The sequence below is a fragment of the Triturus cristatus genome, chromosome 5_1 (assembly GCF_964204655.1).
Source record: "Triturus cristatus chromosome 5_1, aTriCri1.1, whole genome shotgun sequence".
Lineage (NCBI taxonomy): Eukaryota > Metazoa > Chordata > Amphibia > Caudata > Salamandridae > Triturus > Triturus cristatus.
In genome coordinates, this window is record NC_140587.1 from 313,680,194 (window position 1) to 313,703,357 (window position 23,164).

Below are 23,164 nucleotides of genomic sequence, written 5' to 3' on the forward strand. Positions count from 1 at the left end.
GCGGGGCAAGGTCTAAAGCTAAAGGTCCGTGCAGCACAAAGTCCCAAGCTGGAAGAACCTGGTTTTCTTGCTCAACTTTAGTATGATCTCCCGGGGCAAGTCTCAGAACCTTGTCCCGGTACTCCGGAGGAGGAAAAATGACTAAATCGAACTTTTCTCCAACAGCTAGGAAAGTTGCTTACAACTCCTCAAGGATGGCTTTGGGTGCTAGGTCTCCCTGCAGACAGGTCTCCTACATGGTACCGTTTTCTGTGTGTGGTCTGAGCCCTCTTGGAGTCAGGAGTCATTGTGCTTTTTAGGTCCCTTAAGCAGACAAACAAGAGGTCAATCGCTTGACCTTTAGAGAACAGTTCTAGTCCATGAGTGCCATCAGAAATCAGGGGTCCTTGAGTCCTCTTCTTCCAGTAGATGTTAGGAACCTTCTCTCTTCCTGCAGGGCCTTCCTCTCTAGGTGTAGTCTTTCCAGGTTCAAGAATATACTGACTAAGCAGCTGTGAGGTGCCTGTCTTATCCCGTGTACTAGCTAGCTATTGGAGATTTTTCCCTACCTGATTCTAGCTGCTTTCTTTCCCAATGCCCAGCTCCTTTGGCAGCACTTCCTCTTCACCCTACTGTAAAATAACCCAGTAGCCCCTGCTTCAATGCTACCAGGCAGGCCTTCCTTCATCTCCTTAGCCATTCCCTTAATTTTTTATCAGCTCTCCTCCCACTTCACCAGATGAAAATGGGTTATTTTCCTGACTGTGATTAGGACAAGGCTGGTTAAGAGGATCCAGAGGATAAATAGAAGCCTTATTCAACTGAAATAAAGAAGTGTTAAGGCAGCCGTTTGTTCTGATAGCTGTCCTGAATGCCTCCCAGAACACTAATCTCTGCTTAGTTGCTAGTAATTAACATTGCCCTGTTCTTCCTGGGCTGAGTAGTAGACTATTGTTCTCGGATACATTCTTTAAAACTCGCAACCAAGGATGTGTATTCCAACTCTGGAGGTTTGATGAGTGACAGAACTTGGTTTAGTGTTGATCGGCTCAGGCAGCCTAAAGTACATATTTATAAAGTTATCTTTTCACTATTGTTATCAAAAATCTGATTACACTATTTAATCAGAATTTGAAAGGTACGTGGAAAATAACGTTGAATTATTTTTCTAGCATTTCCCCAGCAAGAAATATAGAATAAATAGTTTAAGCACAACTCATGTTCATGGAAAAGTCCAGAACAGCCTACACAACCTTTGGGTTTTATTTTTCTGTGAAGGCACACTAAACTCAATATGTAGTGTGCCCTAATATTATATATATTGGCACCCAGCCCTGCGAACTAGACAAGGCACACTTTAGGGGTAACATTTGCATAAATGTAGAACTCTCTACATGGCAAATGCAATTTTCTCTGCCAGGTAGTACTGCAGTGGATTTATCTTGGTAGACATATCACATTGTGTCACACATGGGTGGTGAAAGTTCACACACAGCACACAAACAACATAACTTTCCATATAAGGGGTGTATTTTATGGACTTATAGGCAAGTTAAATATGTCCTAAAGGGAATTCTAATGCCCAGCACGATTTTTGAAGGGTGTGTGGGGATTTGGGGTGGGTAAATACAAGGACTCATGATTTTGAAATTAGTGGGATCCAGTAGGAGCGAAGAAAGAGGCAAATACATTGAAAGAGGATTCAAAACCATCATGTAGGCTCTCTATCGCCTCTTGTTTGGTGCTAAATATGTCAAGAATATCACAATGCAGGAACACTGTTAGCTCGCATGGCGAGTTGATCAAATGAACTGTGTTTGAGTATTACTGTAAGGGCACCACTAAAGTGTATGGTAAACCATGTATAAAAGTGCAATAATATGGGGGGCGTGGCTAAGGCGCCGTACAAGATGGCCACCTAGGGAGTTTGCTCCTCCGCTTCGGGACGTCAGTTGGAAGCACGAACATGTTTCTCCTGCTGCGCTGCATTGCAAATCACCCGCAATGTCCATCGGCATGAGTGTTGCCTGCGGTGAGATTCTTTTCGTGAGTTCGGCGCACCGCGTTTAATGACTTCTCCAGCGCCACATCGGCTCCCTCATAATGGCCGCAATTTTGGGTGTGCGCGTTTCATCTTCAGGATTTCAGCGCTTCCACAGAAATGGCCCTTACACGCTGTTTATCCTGCTACTGCCTGATTATTTCCTGGTTTTTCCAATGTCTGCAATATAATTAAGGAGGAACTCTTTTAGCTTTTTATGTGGCATGTCTTTTTGTGTTTACCAAGTTTATCTGCCTCCTCAAGAGGTCTCTCCTTTTAAGTGCACGTCTTCTTAGAGCTTGGTATTTGGCCATGTCTGTTGCCTATGCTTTTGTGTTGGCAGGCTTGCAGCTTATACTTTTGCTCCTCCCACAATTTCATGGATTTTAATACCATTATTGCTGTTTGCTCACCTCCCCAGGGCTGTGTATATTTCGACCATCTGCTACGCAGCACATAATTATATTTTTGTCATTTATATGCCTTATATTGGATTTTCGTCATTTTTGTGAGGGGTGCGTTGTTTCTTTTTCATTGACTTTTTCCAACACTCAATCAGTTCTCTATCAAACAACCTAATTTGATTGCTTTGGTTCACCTTTGCACCTCCACCCCTCACCATAAGAGTGCACCAATCATTCTACGTGCTGGCGGAAGACTAATTATCTATAGGAAAACTGCGTAACCCGAAGTTTGTCTTTGTTCCTTCAAAACGTCCCTCTGCAGCTGCATCTTCATTCTCCTCAGCATCAGCCTCCTCTTCTAGTACAGGCCAAATAGCGGGAGTTCCCGCTAATCGATCTTCTTCGACGCAGCCCACTCCCAACAAATCCTCTCCATCTACCACATCAACTAAACGCCTGAAGCACGATCCTCCATCTCCTGACAAACCACCATCTCCTTTTTCTATGGAACTACTTTTGGAGGAGATACGCGCCTTGCGCCCGTTTGTCGAGGAGACCAATAGCAAAATGCTATTTCTTGAGGAGAAATGGTCGACTATGGATAACAGAGTGACGTATGTGGAACAGCAAGTTTCAGAGATACAAGTTAATTCCCAGCGCATCTCCTCTTTAGAAAAGTCGGTCCTAGCTCTTCAACAACATACTGAGGATTTGGAAAACAGAAATAGAAAGAATAATCTACGCATTCACGGACTACCGGAATCTTAGGAAGGTGATGATCCTGTGACGTTTTTCACCTCCTTCCTTCCGAAACTTCTGGATATGTCAACTGCCACTTCTCTCAGCATCCAACAAGCTCACAAACTTGGTCCTCGCTCATCAGCTTCAGCTAAACCATGAGGTGTCATTATTCTCTTCTTGAAATTTACGGATCTTCTTTCAGTCCTCTCTGCAGCCAAATCTAAACGTCAAGTTTCCTGGTTGGGTCAGAAGGTGTTTCTCTCTCAAGACGTTTCCAATGCTACGGCATCTAGAAGAAAATAATTTCTGAACTTTCGTGCTCCATTGCGAACTCTTGGTGCTAGATATGGTCTATTTCATCCATGTATCTTCAAGGTCACGTACCAAAACCAAACATGGTCCTTTCAAGATCCTGCTGAACTTAAAAACTTTATTCATATTCAAACTAACAGTGGCATGGATACCTCTTCTCCTAATGGTTGATCGTCTAACTTTCTTGTTCCTTACAGGTTTTTAGTTATGGTTCTGCGTGCATCCTTATCTCTTATATTGCAGTTTTGCCTTTTGATGTCCTTTAAACAGTTTTAGTATGGTTCTTTCAATGTTCTCTTCCTCTTTTTATGTTCGTTTTTCTTAGTCATCATAGGCTCTCAAAACTTTTTATTTCTTCATGTTATTTGTTGGCTTGTTGTATATTTACTTTTGTACTTTCCTGCTGTTAACTGTTTCCTTTGTTTATCCATATAGATTGGTTGGTGTTTATACCTCTTCATCTTATACGACTCTCCTCTTACGTTTCTTCGTCCTGATGCGGTCCGGACTCCCAATTCCGGGTGGCTCGTCTTGTTGAGTGTCGCCATTGCCCCATTGTCCTTTTTTATGTCCCCCTCAGGTATGTTCCTCTCAGTCATCCTTTTTGGATATGTACTGTCTCTTCTTGTACTACTTTTTTCTTCTCCTTACCCTCTTTTCCTTTCCTTTCCCTTTTACCTATCGTTCAAATTCCCTTTTCCTCTGTTCTCCCTATTCCCTCCTTTTTGTGCTCCTTCAGCCCCTTCTCTATGTTTCTCATTTTGTTTTTTCAACTTCTCTTTCTTTTATTTATTGACATTTCCTTTTTCTTTTTTATCACTGTAACTTTTGTTTCTATTAAATTTGTACTGTTTTTAAATTCAAAGTTATCTCCTGGAATGTAAAAGGTTTTATCAACCCTATTAAACGACAGATAATCCTTTCACACCTAGCTTCATATAATCCTGGCGTAGTCCTTTCACAGGAAACCCATCTTACAGAAGCCGAATCACTTAAGTTAAAAAGAAGCTGGGTGGGTACGGTTTTATTCTCACCTTCTATCAATAAAAAAAATGGTGTTGCTATTTTATGTCACAAGAAATTAAAATGTAAAGTTATGTTCCAAGAAAATTATACTGAAGGTAGATGGATATTAACTAATTTACTAATTAATTCTGTACCTTTAACTGTTTTTAATATTTATGGTCCTACACAACCTGATTCTTCTTTTTGGCCTTCAATTACGAAAAAATGTATTCAATATCGAGATGACCTATTTATTCTAGGTGGGGATTGTAACCAGATTGTAGATCCGTTTCTTGATGGCAAGTCCACTGTCTGTTTCATACCTCATAAGTCTCACAAACCATTCCTAGACAGTCTCTCTCAATCACACCTCATTGATTCTTGGAGACTCTCTCACCCTGATGCTCTGGATTACTCTTTTTTCTCTCCTCCTCATGCATCTCTTTCTCATCTTGATTACATCTTTCTCTCTCAATCTTTATCTCAAAATGCACTTTCTTCTTCTATTGAGCCCATAGTCATCTCGGACCATGCCCCTCTTGTAACAGACCTTGATTTACTCCCCCGGCATCCGAAGTCTTCTCGTTGGCGCTTTAATAACTCTCTTCTTACTGATCCTCTCTTCTCTTCTTCTTTTCGCTCCTTTGCTAACTAATTCTTTCTCCTTAATAGTGATCCCAGTACTCCCCACCATCTTCTTTGGGACTCCTTTAAAACAACTGCACGAGGGTTCATCATTGATTTTGTCTCTAAGAAAAAGAAACACTTTCTTCAGAAACTGAAAACTATACTGGCTCATATTAAACTTTTGGAGCATGAATTTTATACTTCCTCTACTAATTCCATTTCACCACTAATACGAGCTAAACTCGAATTCAATAAATCTACTACTGACAATGCATCGTCAATACTCCTTCGCAGTAGTGCTCGTTATTATGGTGGTCGCAATAAAGCAGGGAAGCTGTTGGCTAATTACCTCAAATCGTGTAAATAACGTACCTTTATAGACTCTATCTACTCTTCTGATAATACTCTTCTACATAAGGATCAGGAAATACTTGATCAATTTCAGCTTTTTTATCAAAATCTTTATACGCCAGAATCTCCTCCCACTTCTTCTCTCATTCAGTCCTATCTTGAGAAACTTCCCGGCCCCTCTAATTCTCTTCCTAACTTTCCCGCTCTTGAAGCCGACCTCTCCCTTGGCGAACGCTCCACAGCTTTGACCACCCCCACTAAAGGAAAATCACCCGGTCCAGATGGTTTTCCAGTTGAATTCTATTTACATTTTTCTGATCTCTAACTTCCCAAACTATTAATGCTCTTCCAGTCATTCTATTCCTCTGGTAAGGCAGAGGGCACTTTTCAGGAGGCTACCATTTGCCTCATTCCTAAAGAAGGCCGTGATCCCCAATTTTGTAAAAATTATCGTCCGATTTCTTTAGTCAATGTAGATTATAATTTTTTTTTCTAAATTGCTTGCTTTACGCTTAGATCCCGTAATGCCCCATCTTATCGGCAAAGAGCAGTGTTGTTTTGTTAAAGGTAGACTTACCTCCGATAACTCTTGTCTTTTCCTCAATGTTTTAAATAAAGTTTCATCCCTTTCTATTCCTCTAGCTGCTATCTCTGTTGATGCAGAAAAAGCTTTTGACAGAGTTGATTGGTCTTTTTTGTTTGCTTCAATATGTTGGCATGGTTTTGGTCCTAATTTTATATCCCTTATCTCCCTGCTGTATTCTGCTCCTAAAGCTTTGGTCCTAGTCAATGGACATGTTTCTTCTTACTTTCCTCTTCAACGAGCCGGTTATCAAGGTTGTCCCTTATCCCCACTTCTTTTTGTTCTAGCCCTTGAACCCTTTTTGACCTCTATTCGTAGCAATGATTCCATTTCCGGCTTCCCTTATGGTGATAACCAGTTGAAACTTTCTGCGTATGCAGATGATATTCTTCTATTCATTTCCGCACCAGAAACATCTATTCACCCTTCATTATCTGAATTTCACTCTTTTTCACAGGTTTCCAGGTTCAAAATTACCTCAGATAAAACTGAAATTCTTCCTCTCACAAAATTCTGTCTCCCCCATCTCTTTTCCTCTACTGGATTTGCTTGGAATAGTCCGGAAATTAAATATCTAGGTATATGGTTCTCTAATTCCATTGCCTCCTGAATCAAATTTAATATGTCTGCAGTTCTATCTCGAATTGAAAAATCATTCTCCACTTGGAACCCTCTTTTTCTGTCTTGGTGGGGGCGGTTGGACTCGATCAAGATGACGATAGCCCCTGTTCTAATTTATACTTTCTCCATACTTCCTGTTCACATTCCCGTGATCCACTTCAAACGTATTGATTCACGCCTTTCTAGATTTCTTTGGAATAACAAAAAATCCAGAATAGCCTTATCTCTTCGAAAATCCAAATCTATTGGTGGTGTTAATTTCCCAGATTTTCGTCTATTCCATAAATCCTTCTCATTACGTCAGGTTTCCAGATGGCTCTCATCAGAACTGTAGTACTTTAGAATTTGGGACCGCGTAGGAGGCAGGGCCCTACCCCTGTCTATCCCGGTATTAGCGAACCGCGAATGGTCAATGCGGTATGTACAAGTGCTTTGTGTAACGTTTTAGCTATGAATGCACTATGTATACGTTATTATACATTGACTCCGTGGGTTCCATCTTAGAGCGGTGGCCATCTTATGGTTGCCCTCACATAGGCTACCTATTACAAGCAAATACGGGCCTTTTAGAGCACATGTGCCTTCCTTTGACTTCTCTGTGACCTGGGCAGCTTGGCTCCGCTGCCCCAGGTCAGTCCGGTCCCACGAGCTCCCCGTCCTTCGGCCACCTGTGATTAGCATCAGGGTTTGACACACCATAAAGCCTTTTCATCCCACACGAGCCTCCAGCTAATCTCTTTCACACCTGACTGTTCCTGCTTTATGGCTTGTTTTCCAAACAGGAGATGTTCGTGTTTATTGGGGCCTGTTGATATCTGATGTGGGATCTGAGCCTTGCTGGGTAAATAATTGTGGGCTGGCTTGACTGGAATGTGGGATGGTCATCATGACTCTGCCTTTTCGTTTGTAATGTATACATTTATATGGCCATATCATAAAACAAGGAATGTATGCCTGAAGCAGGATATTTTGTATTTAAGGAGAAGCCCGTTTCTGTAATTTTTAGCAGTCTCCTGAGAACATACACGCTGTTGTACTTCTAGCATACCTGTAATTGGTCTGCAGCCAATAAACTGATCTTTGACTTCACCCAGAAGACTCTGTGTTTCTGTAGGTCTGAAACAGGAAGAACCCGAAGTCATAGGGTGTGTTCCCCTGCACCGCTGGGCTTAAAATTCCCAGTACTTCAGTTGGCGCCCAACTCGGGACGATTTCAGCGGTACCGGTCAAAGCCAGAGGTTCGTGAGGAGCTTCGTGTGGAAATTCTGGAGGAAGGCCGCCACTTCATTGACCCCTGCATGTCGACGTGGTCCGAAAGTCTTTTCTGCGAGGTTCTCCGCGTCCCGACGGCTACGAAGGACTGCTGCCCTGATTACTCGCCCTGTTTTGGACCCTTGACGATTTTGGTAGAGCGAAACAACCGAGAGAGTCTTCTGGTGACGCCATTGATCATCGATATTCAGTTAAGTATAAGTGGAGCGTCTCCCAGTTTGTTTGGTATCCTTTGGGATTTTTGGTATCCTTCGGGATTATTTTGATTTGGAGTTTGCAAATGCCAAAGCCAGAGGACTCGTGTATTCACGAGACAATCGTAATCGATAATCCTTTGAAGTTTGGAAATAGACTAGTGAGCGAAGATGCCTGGTGCTAGTGTATTTGGAAGATTGTTTTGTTTGGGTTGTGGAAGGGATTTCCAGTTAGAGGATTCATGTCCGGTTCCTCCAATTGGAACTCCAACTTATGAGCTTTATGTAAAACATGGCGTGGGCCCCATTGCATATAACGAAGTATGGATCCGATACACCAGAAAGGACGGTGTTTTAAAATGGCCCCAAAATGGTAGTTTCGATACAGATATCTTAGATAATTTGGAAGTAAAATTGTTTAAAAAGAAAGCCCGGCCGGCGATGTTTGATTCTTTCCGCCTATGGCGAAAGGAAGCCAAACAGAAGGAAATTAAGCTAGCGAAAAGGAATAAGAGAGAAAGAGGTATGTCTGTGATGCAAGCAGCTGTGCAATTTAAAGATAATGAGGAGGAACAAATGAATGAGCAATTACATAGACAGCGCAAACTAGGGATCGATAAATGTTACCCTGTTTTGTCACCCCTTGTGCAAGATGAGACAAAAGAGAAAGAGAAAGATTCCCTAATGTCCCATTTGTTAAGTTCGCCACCCCCGTATGCGAAAAATGCCACAGCGCCTCCACAGCTTGTAAATGTGCAGCCCCCAGTGAATATGCCGCAAGCCTTCCCACAGCCGCCAGCTCCTCCTCAGCTGGCTCCTATCCCTGCAGTGCAGCCCTCTCAAGGGTCGCCAGTTTTGTTACCTGTTGCCCCCGCGCTTCCTGCGACTTTGCCTAGCACATCAGCTGCCTCCCCTGGCGCTCCTTCTTACACTACCCAGGTACCTGTATCTGAATCCGTTTTTCTTCCCTCCGTCTATCCCCCCGTTTTCGCCTCAACTTCTCCTTCAGCATGACAATGACTAGCTAATGTAGTTACTAGTTTAATGTCGCCTCTCTTTGGGTCATCCAGTGCGACTCCTGGCTTACAGCGTAAGCAATTGCGCAGTCAGCTGCCTGGTCCTGACGAGAAAGAGGTGTTAGATCATCTGGCGCGTAGGTGGATTGGTTTCCCTTCACTCTATAATGTGGAATCAGTTGTTAACGTTTTTCACCAATGGGATGCCCCAAAACAGAGGTATGTCTTTGATAAGATGTGTGAATTCCTCTGTGAGGAATTGGAGGATAATGGTGCAAACCCAAACCCACAGGAATTGTGTCGAGTACGATTTGATTTTGAAACAGGTATAATTGTGGGTCCCAATGTAGATAAAGCAGTTGCGACTTTACTGTCCTTCAGAAATGGAGATTGTCAGCAATCATTGTTCGAACAGGAATTCCCTGTGGGGAAAAAGGGAAAAGCGCGACAATACCCTATGAGAGAAGTCCCCCCGGTATGGAAGGAAGCTGTTGCGGCTGATGCCGCTAATGGTATTGCTGCTATGCCAGCTCATTTTCAGCGTGTTTGGGTGCATGTCCCTTGGAAATGATCTGAAGTAATAGCGCTCAAGCAGACATTGCCTGACCCCCGTAAAAACCCTACAGGATATTATAAGGAGTTATCACAAACTGCAGAATCATGTGTCATGAATCTGGCTGACATAGACATGTTATTTGGGAATGTTGTTCCACAGCCTTTGTGGGGATCCATCCGTAATACGTATCATGAGGCAGAGCTAGGGGGTACATGGGCTAATATCGTTGCTGCAGATGCTAGACAAGTTGGTGGCGCAAAGCCTGACCCTTTAGTAGCAGACCTCCCTGGTAGAATTATTACCTATATGAAAACTATAATGCCTGCGATGCGCGTAAATTGGGATAAACTATCCGCATGTAAGCAGAAGAAAGATGAGACAGTGTCCGATTTCTTTACCAGGTTTGAAGAAACGTTTATCGACCACAGTGGTCAAGACATGAGCACTGAAGGTGGCCAACGGTTATTTGTTGATAAATTTGTGCAGAATCTACTTCCCGAGTTGTGTAAGAAATTAAAAGACTCAGAAAGTTCCTGGGCTGTTTCCTCTTCAGCGCAAATACTGGCTACTGCACAGTATTATGAAAATAGAGACAAAGATGAGAAGGATAGAACAGATAAGAAAACGAAAGAACTGAAAACAAAGGTCCTTTTGCAGCAGGCTTATCCGCCACGTGGAGGACAGAATAATTATAGGCAAATACAAGGTATCTATCAGCAACCCCAACAATTTCAGAATAATCAGCAAATGAATGGGTATTATCAACCACGAATCCCTGTAGGTCCCAACCAATGTTCATATTGCAAAGAGGAAGGTCATTTTAAATATAGTTGCCCTAAATTAATGCAGCGTAACAGTAATGCGTATGGCGCAAGAGGGAGAGGTGGTCAACAAGCTCCTAGAGGCAGAGGGCATGGAAATGCTCCCCAGAACGCGCGTCCTCTTCCGCCTCAAAATACCATAAATAGCTTTGATCAGCAAGCCAACGCGACTGGTAATACAGCTCAGTACTACAATAATGATTATTATGCAGAAGATGACAATGTAGAAGATAATGATTACTAGGACAGCCGTAGACAGAGAGAGGGAGTTGTTTCAGTGCCAGTGGATCAGAGCGGACCTTATGTTAAAGTAACTACAGCAAATGTAACGGAGCCCTTTCTGCTGGATTCTGGTGCTGCAAAGAGTTCAATCATGCATTCAAAACTCCCTGGCGCGCCTTTGTCTGGCGAAATGAATATTTCAGTAGGTTTTTCTGGCGCCCCAGTTAGGAACCCGATTTCTAGTCCTATGTCACTTTCTGTTGGACCTTGTGAGCTAAAAGCACCCCTCATCCTAACGACAGGTTGTGGTGAAAATTTGCTAGGATTAGATTTGCTAAAAAGATTGCATGCAACACTATATTGTTCTCCCTCAGGAGTACAACTTACATTAGGTAAGAAAGTGATTTCCCCAATGTATTTGTCTAAAAATGCAATGCCACCTGAATTGTCATCCCTTCCGGATGTCCTTTGGGCTACTGGTCCCAATGATGTGGGTCTTCTGGAAATACCGCCACACGTGGTCACTTTAAAAGCCAATGTCAGATTGCCACGTATTCCCCAGTACAAGATCTCCAATGAAGGTCAGAAAGCATTGTTAGCAATTGTCAGTGATTTGATTAAAAAGGGTGTAATTGAAGAGACAAGAGGCAACGTTTGCAATAGTCCTTTTTTACCTGTCTTAAAACGAACGGACCCTTCACAGCCACCTGTTTACAGATTTGTGATTGATCTTAGAGAGGTTAATAAGATTGTTGTGCCACAGTTTCCAGTTGTCCCTGATATAACTGCCTTGTTAACCATGATTCCAGCCTCCGCTGCATGGTTCTCAGTGATCGATCTGAAGAATGCCTTCTTTAGCATCCCAATTGCAGAGGAGAGCAGAGACATTTTTGGCTTTAGTTTAGGAGGTCGAAGCTTCCGCTTTAAACACGCTCCCCAGGGCTACTGTGAAAGTCCATCAATATACAGTCAGGCTTTAAAAGCGCAGCTTGATGCACTGGTTTTACCCAGTGGCGCTATCCTTATTCAGTACGTTGACGATTTACTAATCGCCGCGGATACTGAAAAGATTTGCAAAGAAGCTACATTGTCATTGTTGCGTCATTTGTCTGCCTTCCATCACAAAGTGTCTCTCTCAAAGCTGCAATATTGTCGACAAGAAGTGACCTACTTAGGTCATCTCTTATCGAAGGAGGGAAGGAAACTGACCCCAGAGAGAATTCAAGCCATTGCACAATTAAGTGTGGCAAGAACACAGAGAGAAGTGCGTGCTTTCTTGGGCATTACTTCATACTGTAGGCATTGGATTCCCAATTTTTCCTTGTTGGCAAAACCTTTGTTAGCATTAACATGCAAAGACACACCGAATCCTATCCCTTGGTCTGAAGAGTGTCAGAAAAGTTTTGGAGAATTGCGTAATGCATTGTGTTCAGCTCCTGTGTTGGGTACCCCTGACTACAGTAAGCCTTTTACATTGTATGTTCATGAAAAAGATGGTTGCGCATTATCAGTGTTAACACAGCCTTTTGGCGATAGACCGCGTCCATGCGCATATTTTTCGTCAACCTTGGACCCGGTAGCGAGGGCATTGCCAAGTTGTCTGAGAGTCACAGCCGCCGCAGCTATGTCTATTCGACAGTCTGCTGGCCTAGTAATGGATAATACATTGATTGTTATGGTTCCACATGCTGTGGACACATTGTTAAACAGGACCAAGACACAACACTTAACTAGTGCGCGATTATCTGGATATGAGCTGACACTGTTAGCAAATCATATACACATAAAGAGATGCAACACGTTGAATCCAGCTACACTATTACCAATTGCAGCAGACCTAGATGAGATTGAGCAACATGATTGTTTGTTCAGAACGGAAGAAGAGACGAAAGGGAGAGTAGATCTTAAAGATACTCCCCTGACTGAGTGTGATGGTACTTTATGGGTGGATGGTTCGTGTTTCAAGCTTCCAAATGGTGATACGACTGCTGCATATGCTATCACGACTTTGCACACGATTGTTGAAACTGCACGTGTGCCACAAAATTCGGCTCAAGCAGCAGAATTGATTGCCCTTACGAGAGCATGCGTGTTGTCTGAAGGAATGAAAGTGAACATATATTCGGATAGCCAGTACGCCTTTGGCGTGGCGCACAGTTTTAGGCGATTGTGGAAAGAACGTGGGTTCCTGACTTCGCATGGAGCTAAGATTCAGAATGGCAAGTTGGTGAATGATCTCCTTGAGTCGCTGACCCTACCGTTACAAGTTGCGATTATGAAATGCAGTGCGCACAAGAAAATCACTGATGATGTTGGTCGTGGTAATGCGTTTGCTGAAGAAGTCGCGAAAGAAACAGCAAAAGATGTAAAGACTCGAATGTATGTTGCAGGCCCTGCAAGATGGGTTGGTGATGTTGGAACGTGTGAAAACACGATAGAGAGTGTAAAGTCCCTTCAAGCTGAAGCCACAGAGAAAGAGTTGAGCAAGTGGAGAGAAAGTACGGGTAAGTTGGATGAGAATGGTTGTTGGATTGATTTGTCAGAACATAGGCGATGGTTGTTACCTGATGCGTATGTGCTTCCAGTGGTTACTATGGCACATGGAATGGCACATATCAGTACGAAAGGAATCTGTAAGTTGTTGGCTCCAGTATGGCAGAATGCTGGAATTCCCAAGTGTGCAGAGAATGTGGTCAAGAATTGTATGGTATGCTTGAAATACAACCCTGGTAGGGGAACCCCAACTCCAGCTGGTCATTTTGCGCCTCCATCATATCCATTTGAAGTTTTGCAGCTAGATTTTATCCACATGCAAAGGTGCAACAACCTGAAAAATGTATTGGTGGTTGTCTGCGCTTTTTCAAAATGGATAGAGGCATATCCCCTGAAAGACAACACTGCTCTATCCACAGCCAAAGCCCTTGTGAAGGAATTTTTCCCTAGGTTTGGAATTCCAAGAATGGTGTGGAGTGATAATGGGAGTGAATTTGTGGGCCAAGTAATGAAGAATGTGTGTGAGGGATTAGGGATTAAGCAGAAGTTCCATGCTGCAAATCACCCCCAATCAGCTGGATTAGTAGAGCGCTACAATGGCGCTCTAAAACTCAAGCTGGCCAACCAAATCCAGGCGAGCTCCGGTCTTAAATGGCCTGACGCTCTGCCTCTAGCACTCCTGTCCACCAGAATGACCGTACACTCACGAGTGGGATTTAGCCCATACGAGATTATTTTTGGCCGCCCGGCCAATGTATGGGGTGTGCCAAGACCGGCGAAATTCAGTGAAATCGAACATCCAGTACTGCTTGATTACTTGTACAAATTGACGGCTAAATTGCGTGTTTTACACCAACAGGTGCACGATACTCTTCCCCAGGCCTCTGAAGCTCCAGGACACCCTATCGACCCTGGCACATGGGTGCTCATCAAGAATTTCCAGCGCAAAAGCAACGATGAGCCCCGTTGGATTGGCCCTCATCTCGTACTTCTGTCTACAAGATCAGCTGTTCGAGTAAAGGGGAAAAAGAACTGGATCCACGGCGCCCACATCAAAAGGATCCCTTTGCCTCTGCCGTATGACCAGTGGGTCCAGGAAGGTATCGCTGACTCTGAAACAGACACTGTACCTCGTTTTGTGCCGTTCAGTGATGCACGCGTAAGAGGCACAGCTTCAACACAAGAAAGTGACGATATTTTGCAAGAAGCTGTGCCACCATCAATTCGATTGGACACCACAGAGCCTGAACTCTTGTTTCAAGATCAGACAGTACCTGGCCGTTTCCACTACAATCTAAGACCAAGGCCTATGGACAAATAAATATTCTTTTCCTTACCTTTTGGGTTTTTGATAACCATAGCTCTCCCATCTGAAGGACTTTCTTGACTTTTGTTTTTCGAACCACCATCCGGGTTCAGCCGCAGAGTCACGGTGCCAAGACTTTGGGGTACAGGCTGAAGACGTTAGGTCAACGGTTCTGGTTGGTCTAGGGCGTTCCCTGGACTGACAGGCGTACTCCTTAGCAGAAGATACTCACCCGCCGCGAGCGGCACGATTAGAGGATGGAGTTTTTCAAGATGGAGAGACTCGCTGAGGAAATGAACTCTAAAGCAAGAATGTGTAAAATAATGAAGAGCAAACGTTTTGGTAGTGTTTACTGTAGGATTTGTATTCTTCTCCTCTCAAGAGCCCATTGCACCCACTGTACAGCCTATACCTCCTCCTACTGTCTCCTCACACTCTTTTCACCCTCTGCCTGAACATGAACAAGCTAGACGGTCTGAGTTTGTAAACAACTCGTTTATTCAGCTCCTGCACCAGCACCAACTAGTCATGAATACAACCAATTGCTGGGTGTGTGGTTTAATGCCACATACCATTAATAAGGGTATTCCGTATCTAGTGCTGCCGTTTAGTTACAATGGATCGTCATGGGCATTCCAGACCATGTTTCTCTTTGCATTAGACGCCAACTCCCCGCGACAACCACGTTCCATCAGACCTAGCACAAATAATAAAGCTTTAATGAAAGGAGTTGCCGATATGAGCAGAGATATCGACGCATACTCATCTATTCCTAAGGAGGAATTGCGATCTTATGTAGGGTGGAACGCGACGGGGTATAGTATTAGTCTGGGTAAAAGGCAGCGAAAAATCTCATCCCCAATCTGGGTCGTACCCCACATAGGTCGGTTCTGTTTGCAAGGTAATGGTCAGAATCCAAGAGCTCAACTGGGAAGAAGTGACTGTACTGAAACGTACACTTTTCCGTCACAGTTTTCCCCTGCGTTTTTGGCTGCCAAGGGTACATATTTTGTCTGCAATGACCGAGCATATACATGGTTGCCCCCTGATTTCTCGGGCACATGTTATATTGCAAATCTGCTACCGCCAACATTTACTGCTGCCTCTGACTATCACAAGACCAGAGTTGTGAGAGGCGTGATTAGTAAGGAGGATTCTGCCGGTCAGCAAGCGGGAGACTTCTTTTTGGGTTTCCTGCCGTTTTGGGGACCTATGGTCAATAGTAGGAACCTGAGACAACTGACTTGTGTGGTTGAATCCACTGTTAATGTTACGGCTGGTGCCCTTGGTAATTTGACAGCTGAGCTCCAAGCGGATCGCCTCATGACTTTGCAGAACCGCATGGTTCTAGACGTCATACTTGCAGACCACGGTGGGGTATGTAAGGTTATCCAATCTAGCTGTTGCATTTTCATACCAGATAACGCTCCAACAGTTTATCGAGCCATCTCCAAACTGCATAGAATATCTGAATCCATACACGTGGATAAAGGAGATTGGTCACTGGTAGGGTGGTTCTGGGAACTGATATCTGCCTGGGGTTGGAAGATTCTGATGGTCATTGGAATGATCTTAGCCATCCTTTTCCTGCTCTGTCTGTGCATACAGTGTGCTCCTGCGATATGTGGCCTCTGTGCTACATTATGTGTAAGGAAACCTGTATCGAGGGACGAGCTAAGTAATAGGATGATGCTACAGCAACATCTCCATGACTTCGTGAATATTGACCTAGACTCGGATTGAAATGAGTATAGTTATTGCCTATGTAAGGGCAAAAGGAGGGTCTGTGGTACTTTAGAATTTGGGACCGCGTAGGAGGCAGGGCCCTACCCCTGTCTATCCCGGTATTAGCGAACCGCGAATGGTCAATGCGGTATGTACAAGTGCTTTGTGTAACGTTTTAGCTATGAATGCACTATGTATACGTTATTATACATTGACTCCGTGGGTTCCATCTTAGAGCGGTGGCCATCTTATGGTTGCCCTCACATAGGCTACCTATTACAAGCAAATACAGGCCTTTTAGAGCACATGTGCCTTCCTTTGACTTCTCTGTGACCTGGGCAGCTTGGCTCCGCTGCCCCAGGTCAGTCCGGTCCCACGAGCTCCCCGTCCTTCGGCCACCTGTGATTAGCATCAGGGTTTGACACACCATAAAGCCTTTTCATCCCACACGAGCCTCCAGCTAATCTCTTTCACACCTGACTGTTCCTGCTTTATGGCTTGTTTTCCAAACAGGAGATGTTCGTGTTTATTGGGGCCTGTTGATATCTGATGTGGGATCTGAGCCTTGCTGGGTAAATAATTGTGGGATGGCTTGACTGGAATGTGGGATGGTCATCATGACTCTGCCTTTTCGTTTGTAATGTATACATTTATATGGCCATATCATAAAACAAGGAATGTATGCCTGAAGCAGGATATTTTGTATTTAAGGAGAAGCCTGTTTCTGTAATTTTTAGCAGTCTCCTGAGAACATACACGCTGTTGTACTTCTAGGATACCTGTAATTGGTCTGCAGCCAATAAACTGATCTTTGACTTCACCCAGAAGACTCTGTGTTTCTGTAGGTCTGAAACAGGAAGAACCCGAAGTCATAGGGTGTGTTCCCCTGCACCGCTTGGCTTAAAATTCCCAGTACTTCAGTTGGCGCCCAACTCGGGACGATTTCAGCGGTACCGGTCCAAGCCAGAGGTTCGTGAACCTTCTCCCTTCACTCCCCTTTGGCTCTTCATTGAACAAACATTATTGTCTCCCTTCTCCTTCGATGAGGTTATTCGCTTCTCTGCCAAAGCTCCCCACATGTCCCTTCCCTTATTCAGATATACTTCTTCCCTTTTAAATTCCTTGGTCCTCCCTACTACTATTACCCGTGAATCTTTCTTAAATACCCCCATCTGGCATAATTTGCTTATTCTCCTAAACAATAGACCCATTTTTTTGAAAACTTGGAGGTTAAGAGGTATTATGTGGGTTCATCAGCTCTTTGATGGAATGTCACCTTGCTCCTTTCCTCAATTTCAACTCTTATTCCATTGCCCTCACTCCTTTTTACATAAATTCCCTACTCTTATGGCAATTGTTCTCGATATTTATTATTCCCTTCCTTCCTTATCTTCTTCTGTTACCAGGCATCCTCTTCTCACGATACTTCTTACCCTTCCTAAAGCTTCTCTTATTTATAAATTCTTTACATCTCCTAATCCAGATCGTGTTAAGCCTAAACCGGAACTCTCTTGGGAGGCGGATTTGGGATGTGATTGGTCTGTCGCTCTTTGGGATAAATGTTGGTCCAGGTCCTTAAACATTTCTCGTTCTGCTTCTCTTACCCAATCTTTATTCTTCTTATATCACAGACTTTATCTTTCTCCGTTTTCTCTATCCCGTTTCTCTGTTTCTCCTGATTCTAATTGCTGGACATGTGGCTCTCCTAATGCTGATCTTCTTCATCTTTTCTTTCTCTGTCCTACAGTTTCTCAATTCTGGGATAAGGTCTGGTTTAATATCTCTCGTCTTTTTACAATTTGTGTTCCTTACTCTATACCTCTTCTCTTTATGGGTAGCCTTTCTGATTCTTTAGACCTTCCCCCACATTCCCATGGCCTATTTGACCTAATGCTTGCTCTTGCATTTCAACACATCTCTTCTAACTGGAAATTTCTCACAAATATCTCCATACAATGTTGGTGGAACTCTCTTTGTCACTTTCATAGACTTGATTTTACCTTTGCCTCCTCCTGTAACCCAGCTCATAATAGGGATCTCTTCTGGTTGCCTCTCACCGCTTATTTGGGCTGAATGGCTCTAAAGAAACCTCTGCATATTAATTCGGAATATTTTAAACCTCCTTTAAGATTGAGTCTGTCCTTCTTTTCTTCCTTTACATGATTCTTATGTTATATATTCTGCTAGGATGAATATTGTGTATTGCCTTATTTATAGTATTTTGTTTGTATATTATATTCCTTACTTTGTATATTGCAGTGTCAAGTATCCCTCTCCTCCCCCCTATTCCTTCTTTTGTCTTCCCTCCCTACTCCCCCCTCTATAAAATTTCACAAATTGCTTTTATTTTTCACTATATGATAGCCGCCTAGGTCTTGTTTTAATATCATATTTGAATTTCCTTCTTTTGTCTGCTGATGTCTCTCTGTATTAACTTTTTGATCAATAAAGCTTTTCAAACTAAAAAAAAAAGTGCAATAATACTACCACATGTTCTGGCGCACATCATTGCACTGCTTAGTGGTACACTGCATTGACACCGAACAATATCAAACGCAGGACAACATGCCAACGATGAACTTTCGCAGTATATAGCAGCATTGCAGCTGTTAGTGTGCGCTTTCGGGATATACAAATTTTAAAAAAAGGGCAATATTCACTCTATGGCCACTAAAATATATGGCCACAACAGCATCAGTAGTCATTGGCAATGTTTAAACCATATGATGTTTGTCTTTGTTGATTTCATTGAGGGTGAAAGTGTAGATAGCATACTTTTTGAGTGATGGCAGTTTATGGGTTAAGTGTAGCTCACTGGTTAGAGGAGGCATACCCTGAAGCAGAGGTCAGACCTGGGTTCGATTCCCGACGCGGCAGGGTCTGGAGCCCAATTGTCCGCGGACTCGATAATTCTCGCTTCGGTGCCTACTCTAAGCACGAGTTCACACTATGCAGCTCTGGGCAACAAGCTTGCTTAATCTCCACAACGCCCCCGCGGCGGGATGCCTGGCTTTCACCTTGGGGATGCCCAGTACGGGTTATCTCACAGTGAAAAACCAGGACGGGTTCCCAATGCAAGCGCTGAGATGCCCAAGGGTAATTTGAGCGCTATATAAGACCGCACATACATACATACATTTCCGTTAGCGGTACGTGTTATTGGACAGCTTTAATTCTGGTGAATTTACCACATGAGGCATTATTTCGTTTATGCAGGGCTTTAAGTTGGCCGGGTCCTGCAGGTGCTCAGCATCAGCAGTTCTAAAAAAAAAGCAGGTGCTGAGAGGGGTCCGTGTCGGACTTTCCATTTCTGCCCTCACATTCAGGGTGAAAAATACATCTTAACTCTGCAGCAGTGCCACCCGTCACTGCCTTGGATGCAACTTCGAAGAGACTTGATATAGTTCTTTCACAGTCCCATCATTTCAGAACTGAAGCCTTTTCAATGTTCTATACAACGAAGGCATAGTTGTTGCTTCTTTATCTTATGCAACTAACAACCATTGGCAAAGCCAATAGTCCTGGCTTGTACATTTAAAGTTAATTGTATTACGTATCTGGATGCAATGAAAGTAGCAGCAAATTATCAGTCGGGGGACACTATGCTAAACTCAGATTTTTAGCTTATATTTAAACTTCTGCCTAATTACATGGTCTGCGCCCCTTTGAGAGACCCGCCCACCCCCCAGTTTTTCATTCCACTTAAAGCCCTGCATATGCGGTAATACGAGCCGAGGGTTTCTACTGCGCTAGGGTAATAATACCGAACTTTAATTTTGCAGGTGCTTTTGGCAATCCAAATTCTTCTGAAATTGAAGACTAACACGCTACTCTAAAGTTGATAACAATGTGATGTATAAAAACTTAACATGCGATAAATGTTATCTATTGTTTATGAGTGAAGAACTCGGGGTTTCCGTGCATCATAAGTGATCTCAGTACCGTTGTTGGGCAATTACCACGAACGATGATCTCAGTGCGTTAAATGGAAATAGAAAAGTGTAGGCACTCTCCCCAGATTAGCTGCTTGCCACTGAGAAGTGCCGGTACTCATCCATTAAAAGTATTGCACCCCTGCTGAGAAGTGCACGTGATCTCCCTTTCAAATTAAACGAGTGCAGACACTCAGTGTCTAGACGTAATTAAAGCACTGAATACTCTGTAAGAAAAACTCGAGAGAGTGTGTTCCACTTTGAAAGAGCATTTTCTACAAAACTGAAAGATGTCGCGCGTTTGGGCTTTCATACCTGCCAACGACCCATGCCAGTCTGGGCAACCTGCGCCTGTCCTGGCATGTTGGAAAACATCACTTGCATTCTGGCATTCGTAAACCCCAATCTACGTTGGAGCGACACGTCCCAGCGCGGTAAATTGTGCTGGCTGAGAGTCCAAGATGACTGAACATGTGACCGCTTGTTAACTGTGCGAAGAATGTCACCTGGCTGGTCACTTGTCAACCAAGAACGGAATGTGGAAACGAGAGTGCAAGAAAGATAACACGTGTGCCAATAGAGGGCGCCCGTTGCCTTGATTTAGAGTTAAGATCTACTGTATCCGAAGTGCGAGGACTGTCCGGGATAGGAGTTCAGACTTCGGTTTAGGCACAAAACAATGCACAGTACACGCCGAGGCCATAACTCACGCACACGCTGCGTGTGACCCGCCGGCCCTCGCCGCAGGTGAGCTGTCAGTGTCCGCGCCCCGTGCCGGTGGGATTCCGGCGGTTTGTTTGCCCGGCTCTGTTTGTTCGGCGCTTCTCAGGTTTCGCGGCTTCGCTCCACCCCGCAGGCATCAGCCGAGAGAAAGCGATTACTTGGCTCGAAAAGTATTCACTCTCTCCGAGCCGCCGGAGTAAAGTCCTGTGCCCTGGCATGGCGTGCTGAGCATGCAGCAGAGATGGCGGTGGCGGCAGCAGCGGCGGCCGGCACGGGCAGGGTGCAGCGAAGCGGCCTGCTGGAGGTGCAGATCCGGGACCGCTGGCACAAAGTTTTGGCCAACTTAAGCGAGGAGGCGCTGACCCTGAGCTGCGAGGACCGGGGGGAGAACATCAGCTTCAATGGGATCACGAACGGCTCGTACCGGAACTCCCCGGACGGCGACTGCGGCCACAGCCCCCAGGGGATCCGGTCGGCGTACACCGACCTGCCCGAGCAAGTGCCCGAGGCCATCGCCAACAAGAAGCGCAGCATCAAGGTGCTGAAGCAGGAGATGGGCGGGCTGGGCATCAGCATCAAGGGGGGCAAGGAGAACAAGATGCCCATCCTCATCAGCAAGATCTTCAAGGGGCTGGCGGCCGACCAGACCCAGGCGCTCTACGTGGGGGACGCCATCCTGTCCGTCAACGGGGTCGACCTGCGTGACGCCACGCACGACGAGGCGGTGCAGGCGCTCAAGAAGGCGGGCAAGGAGGTGATGCTGGAAGGTAGGGCTGCACTGCTGGTATGGGTCATAGGAACACCTCGCAAGCGACATGTAAAGGCATTGTGATATAACTGTATTTATGTAGTGCCTCGTGCCCCATTGCGAGGCGCTGAAGCCGTTAGCGGACGTTCTTACAGCTCGATAAAACATTACAGGTAGCCTAGCATCTTATGGCGGACGACCCGGCTTCGACTTGGCTGTTATCGACTTGACCTTTTCCTTGAATAGCCGTCAAGTGGCCGCGTGCCATATGCGACTCTGCACAGCCTGTTCTGGAATGTTAACCAACAGCCCCTGGCATGCTGGGATTTGGAGTCCCACTCTAATTAATTGTAACAGAAAACAAAAAAGCCCTGGAATGTAATTTAATGCTGGGTAAAAGTCTGGTGCTGGGTAAAAGTCTGGGTTACACCTGTCAACGATCTGGACTTGGCAGAAGCATTGTAGGAATTCACTTTTTTTATGGGGAAATGAGTAAGGTAGTAACGGTGTGTGGATGTGGTGTGTGTAACTCGAAGTTTATTTGTTTTTTCTGCTGCCATAATTATTCCAAATCCGTGCCTGATATATATATATATATATATATATATATATATACACTCTCGCGGTCTCTCGTTCTCTCTCCCGTTTCCAATTTTTCTTCTTATGATCCCCACTATTTGCAGCTAAATGGAGGGGTACTGAAATGAAGTAAGATAAATGGATTTGTCCAGGATCACACAGTTTTGCTTCAGGCGGAGAAGCTAGGATTAGGAGTTAGATGATGACATCAAGCATCTGCACCGAGGTCGTTAGACACATTAACACCTAAATTGTGTTCACATTCACAGCTGTCGACCAACTTCGTGTCTGAGAAGTGTCTCTCAGTCAATCCACTTTTCGCAGCTGAAGTTTCGCGTTTCCTTTGCACACACGGGCCGGCCCGTCCCAGAATGCTTTGTATTATCAGCTGAAACCCCTCGTGGCCCCGTGCCAGTTGACAGTTATGCACATGGGATGCACACGACCTCCTGATAGAGCCCGGAAAGGAGATAAGCTTGATTGACAGACCGGTCCCGAATGAGCTAGGGCTGACTTTCCTTTACACCATGTGACATATTGGGAAATAGCTCACAACGTGCCAGCACGGAAAGCCCCCTTGTCGTAGACAAACTATACCTGCAAGGTGTACTGCCCGGAGACAAATTGGCAGCCAGCTTGTGTGTTTGGTGCATGTGACTGCTGATCATGTTAAGCTGTTAAATGCACAGAACTGCTTCTCAGAGGCACCTCCAGGTATGAAGGCAGTAATAAAACAAGCATTGGCACAGTTGCACAAAGGAGATGGTGTAAAACCAGAGATAGAGGAAGACAGTGTCATGGTCATTTAGATACAGGAGATAGGACTAAACCAGACACAAACAGTAACAATTGCTATAGCGCTACCACTCAAAAGCTCCTCTAACTTCCCTTTTTGTCCAGTCTTTTTCTGCCA

General features: G+C 44.4%; 1 protein-coding gene across 1 annotated transcript in view; it reads left to right on the forward strand.

The window, feature by feature from the left end:
- The first annotated feature begins 20,856 nt into the window (after nt 1-20,856).
- The window catches only part of SNTB1 (syntrophin beta 1), a 478,004-nt gene continuing 475,696 nt past the window's right edge, over nt 20,857-23,164 (forward strand). The window contains exon 1 of the mRNA XM_085605038.1: nt 20,857-21,691. Within this exon, the coding sequence (XP_085461164.1) occupies nt 21,166-21,691 (526 nt within the window). The 5' untranslated portion in view covers nt 20,857-21,165. The remainder of the gene's footprint in view (nt 21,692-23,164) is intronic.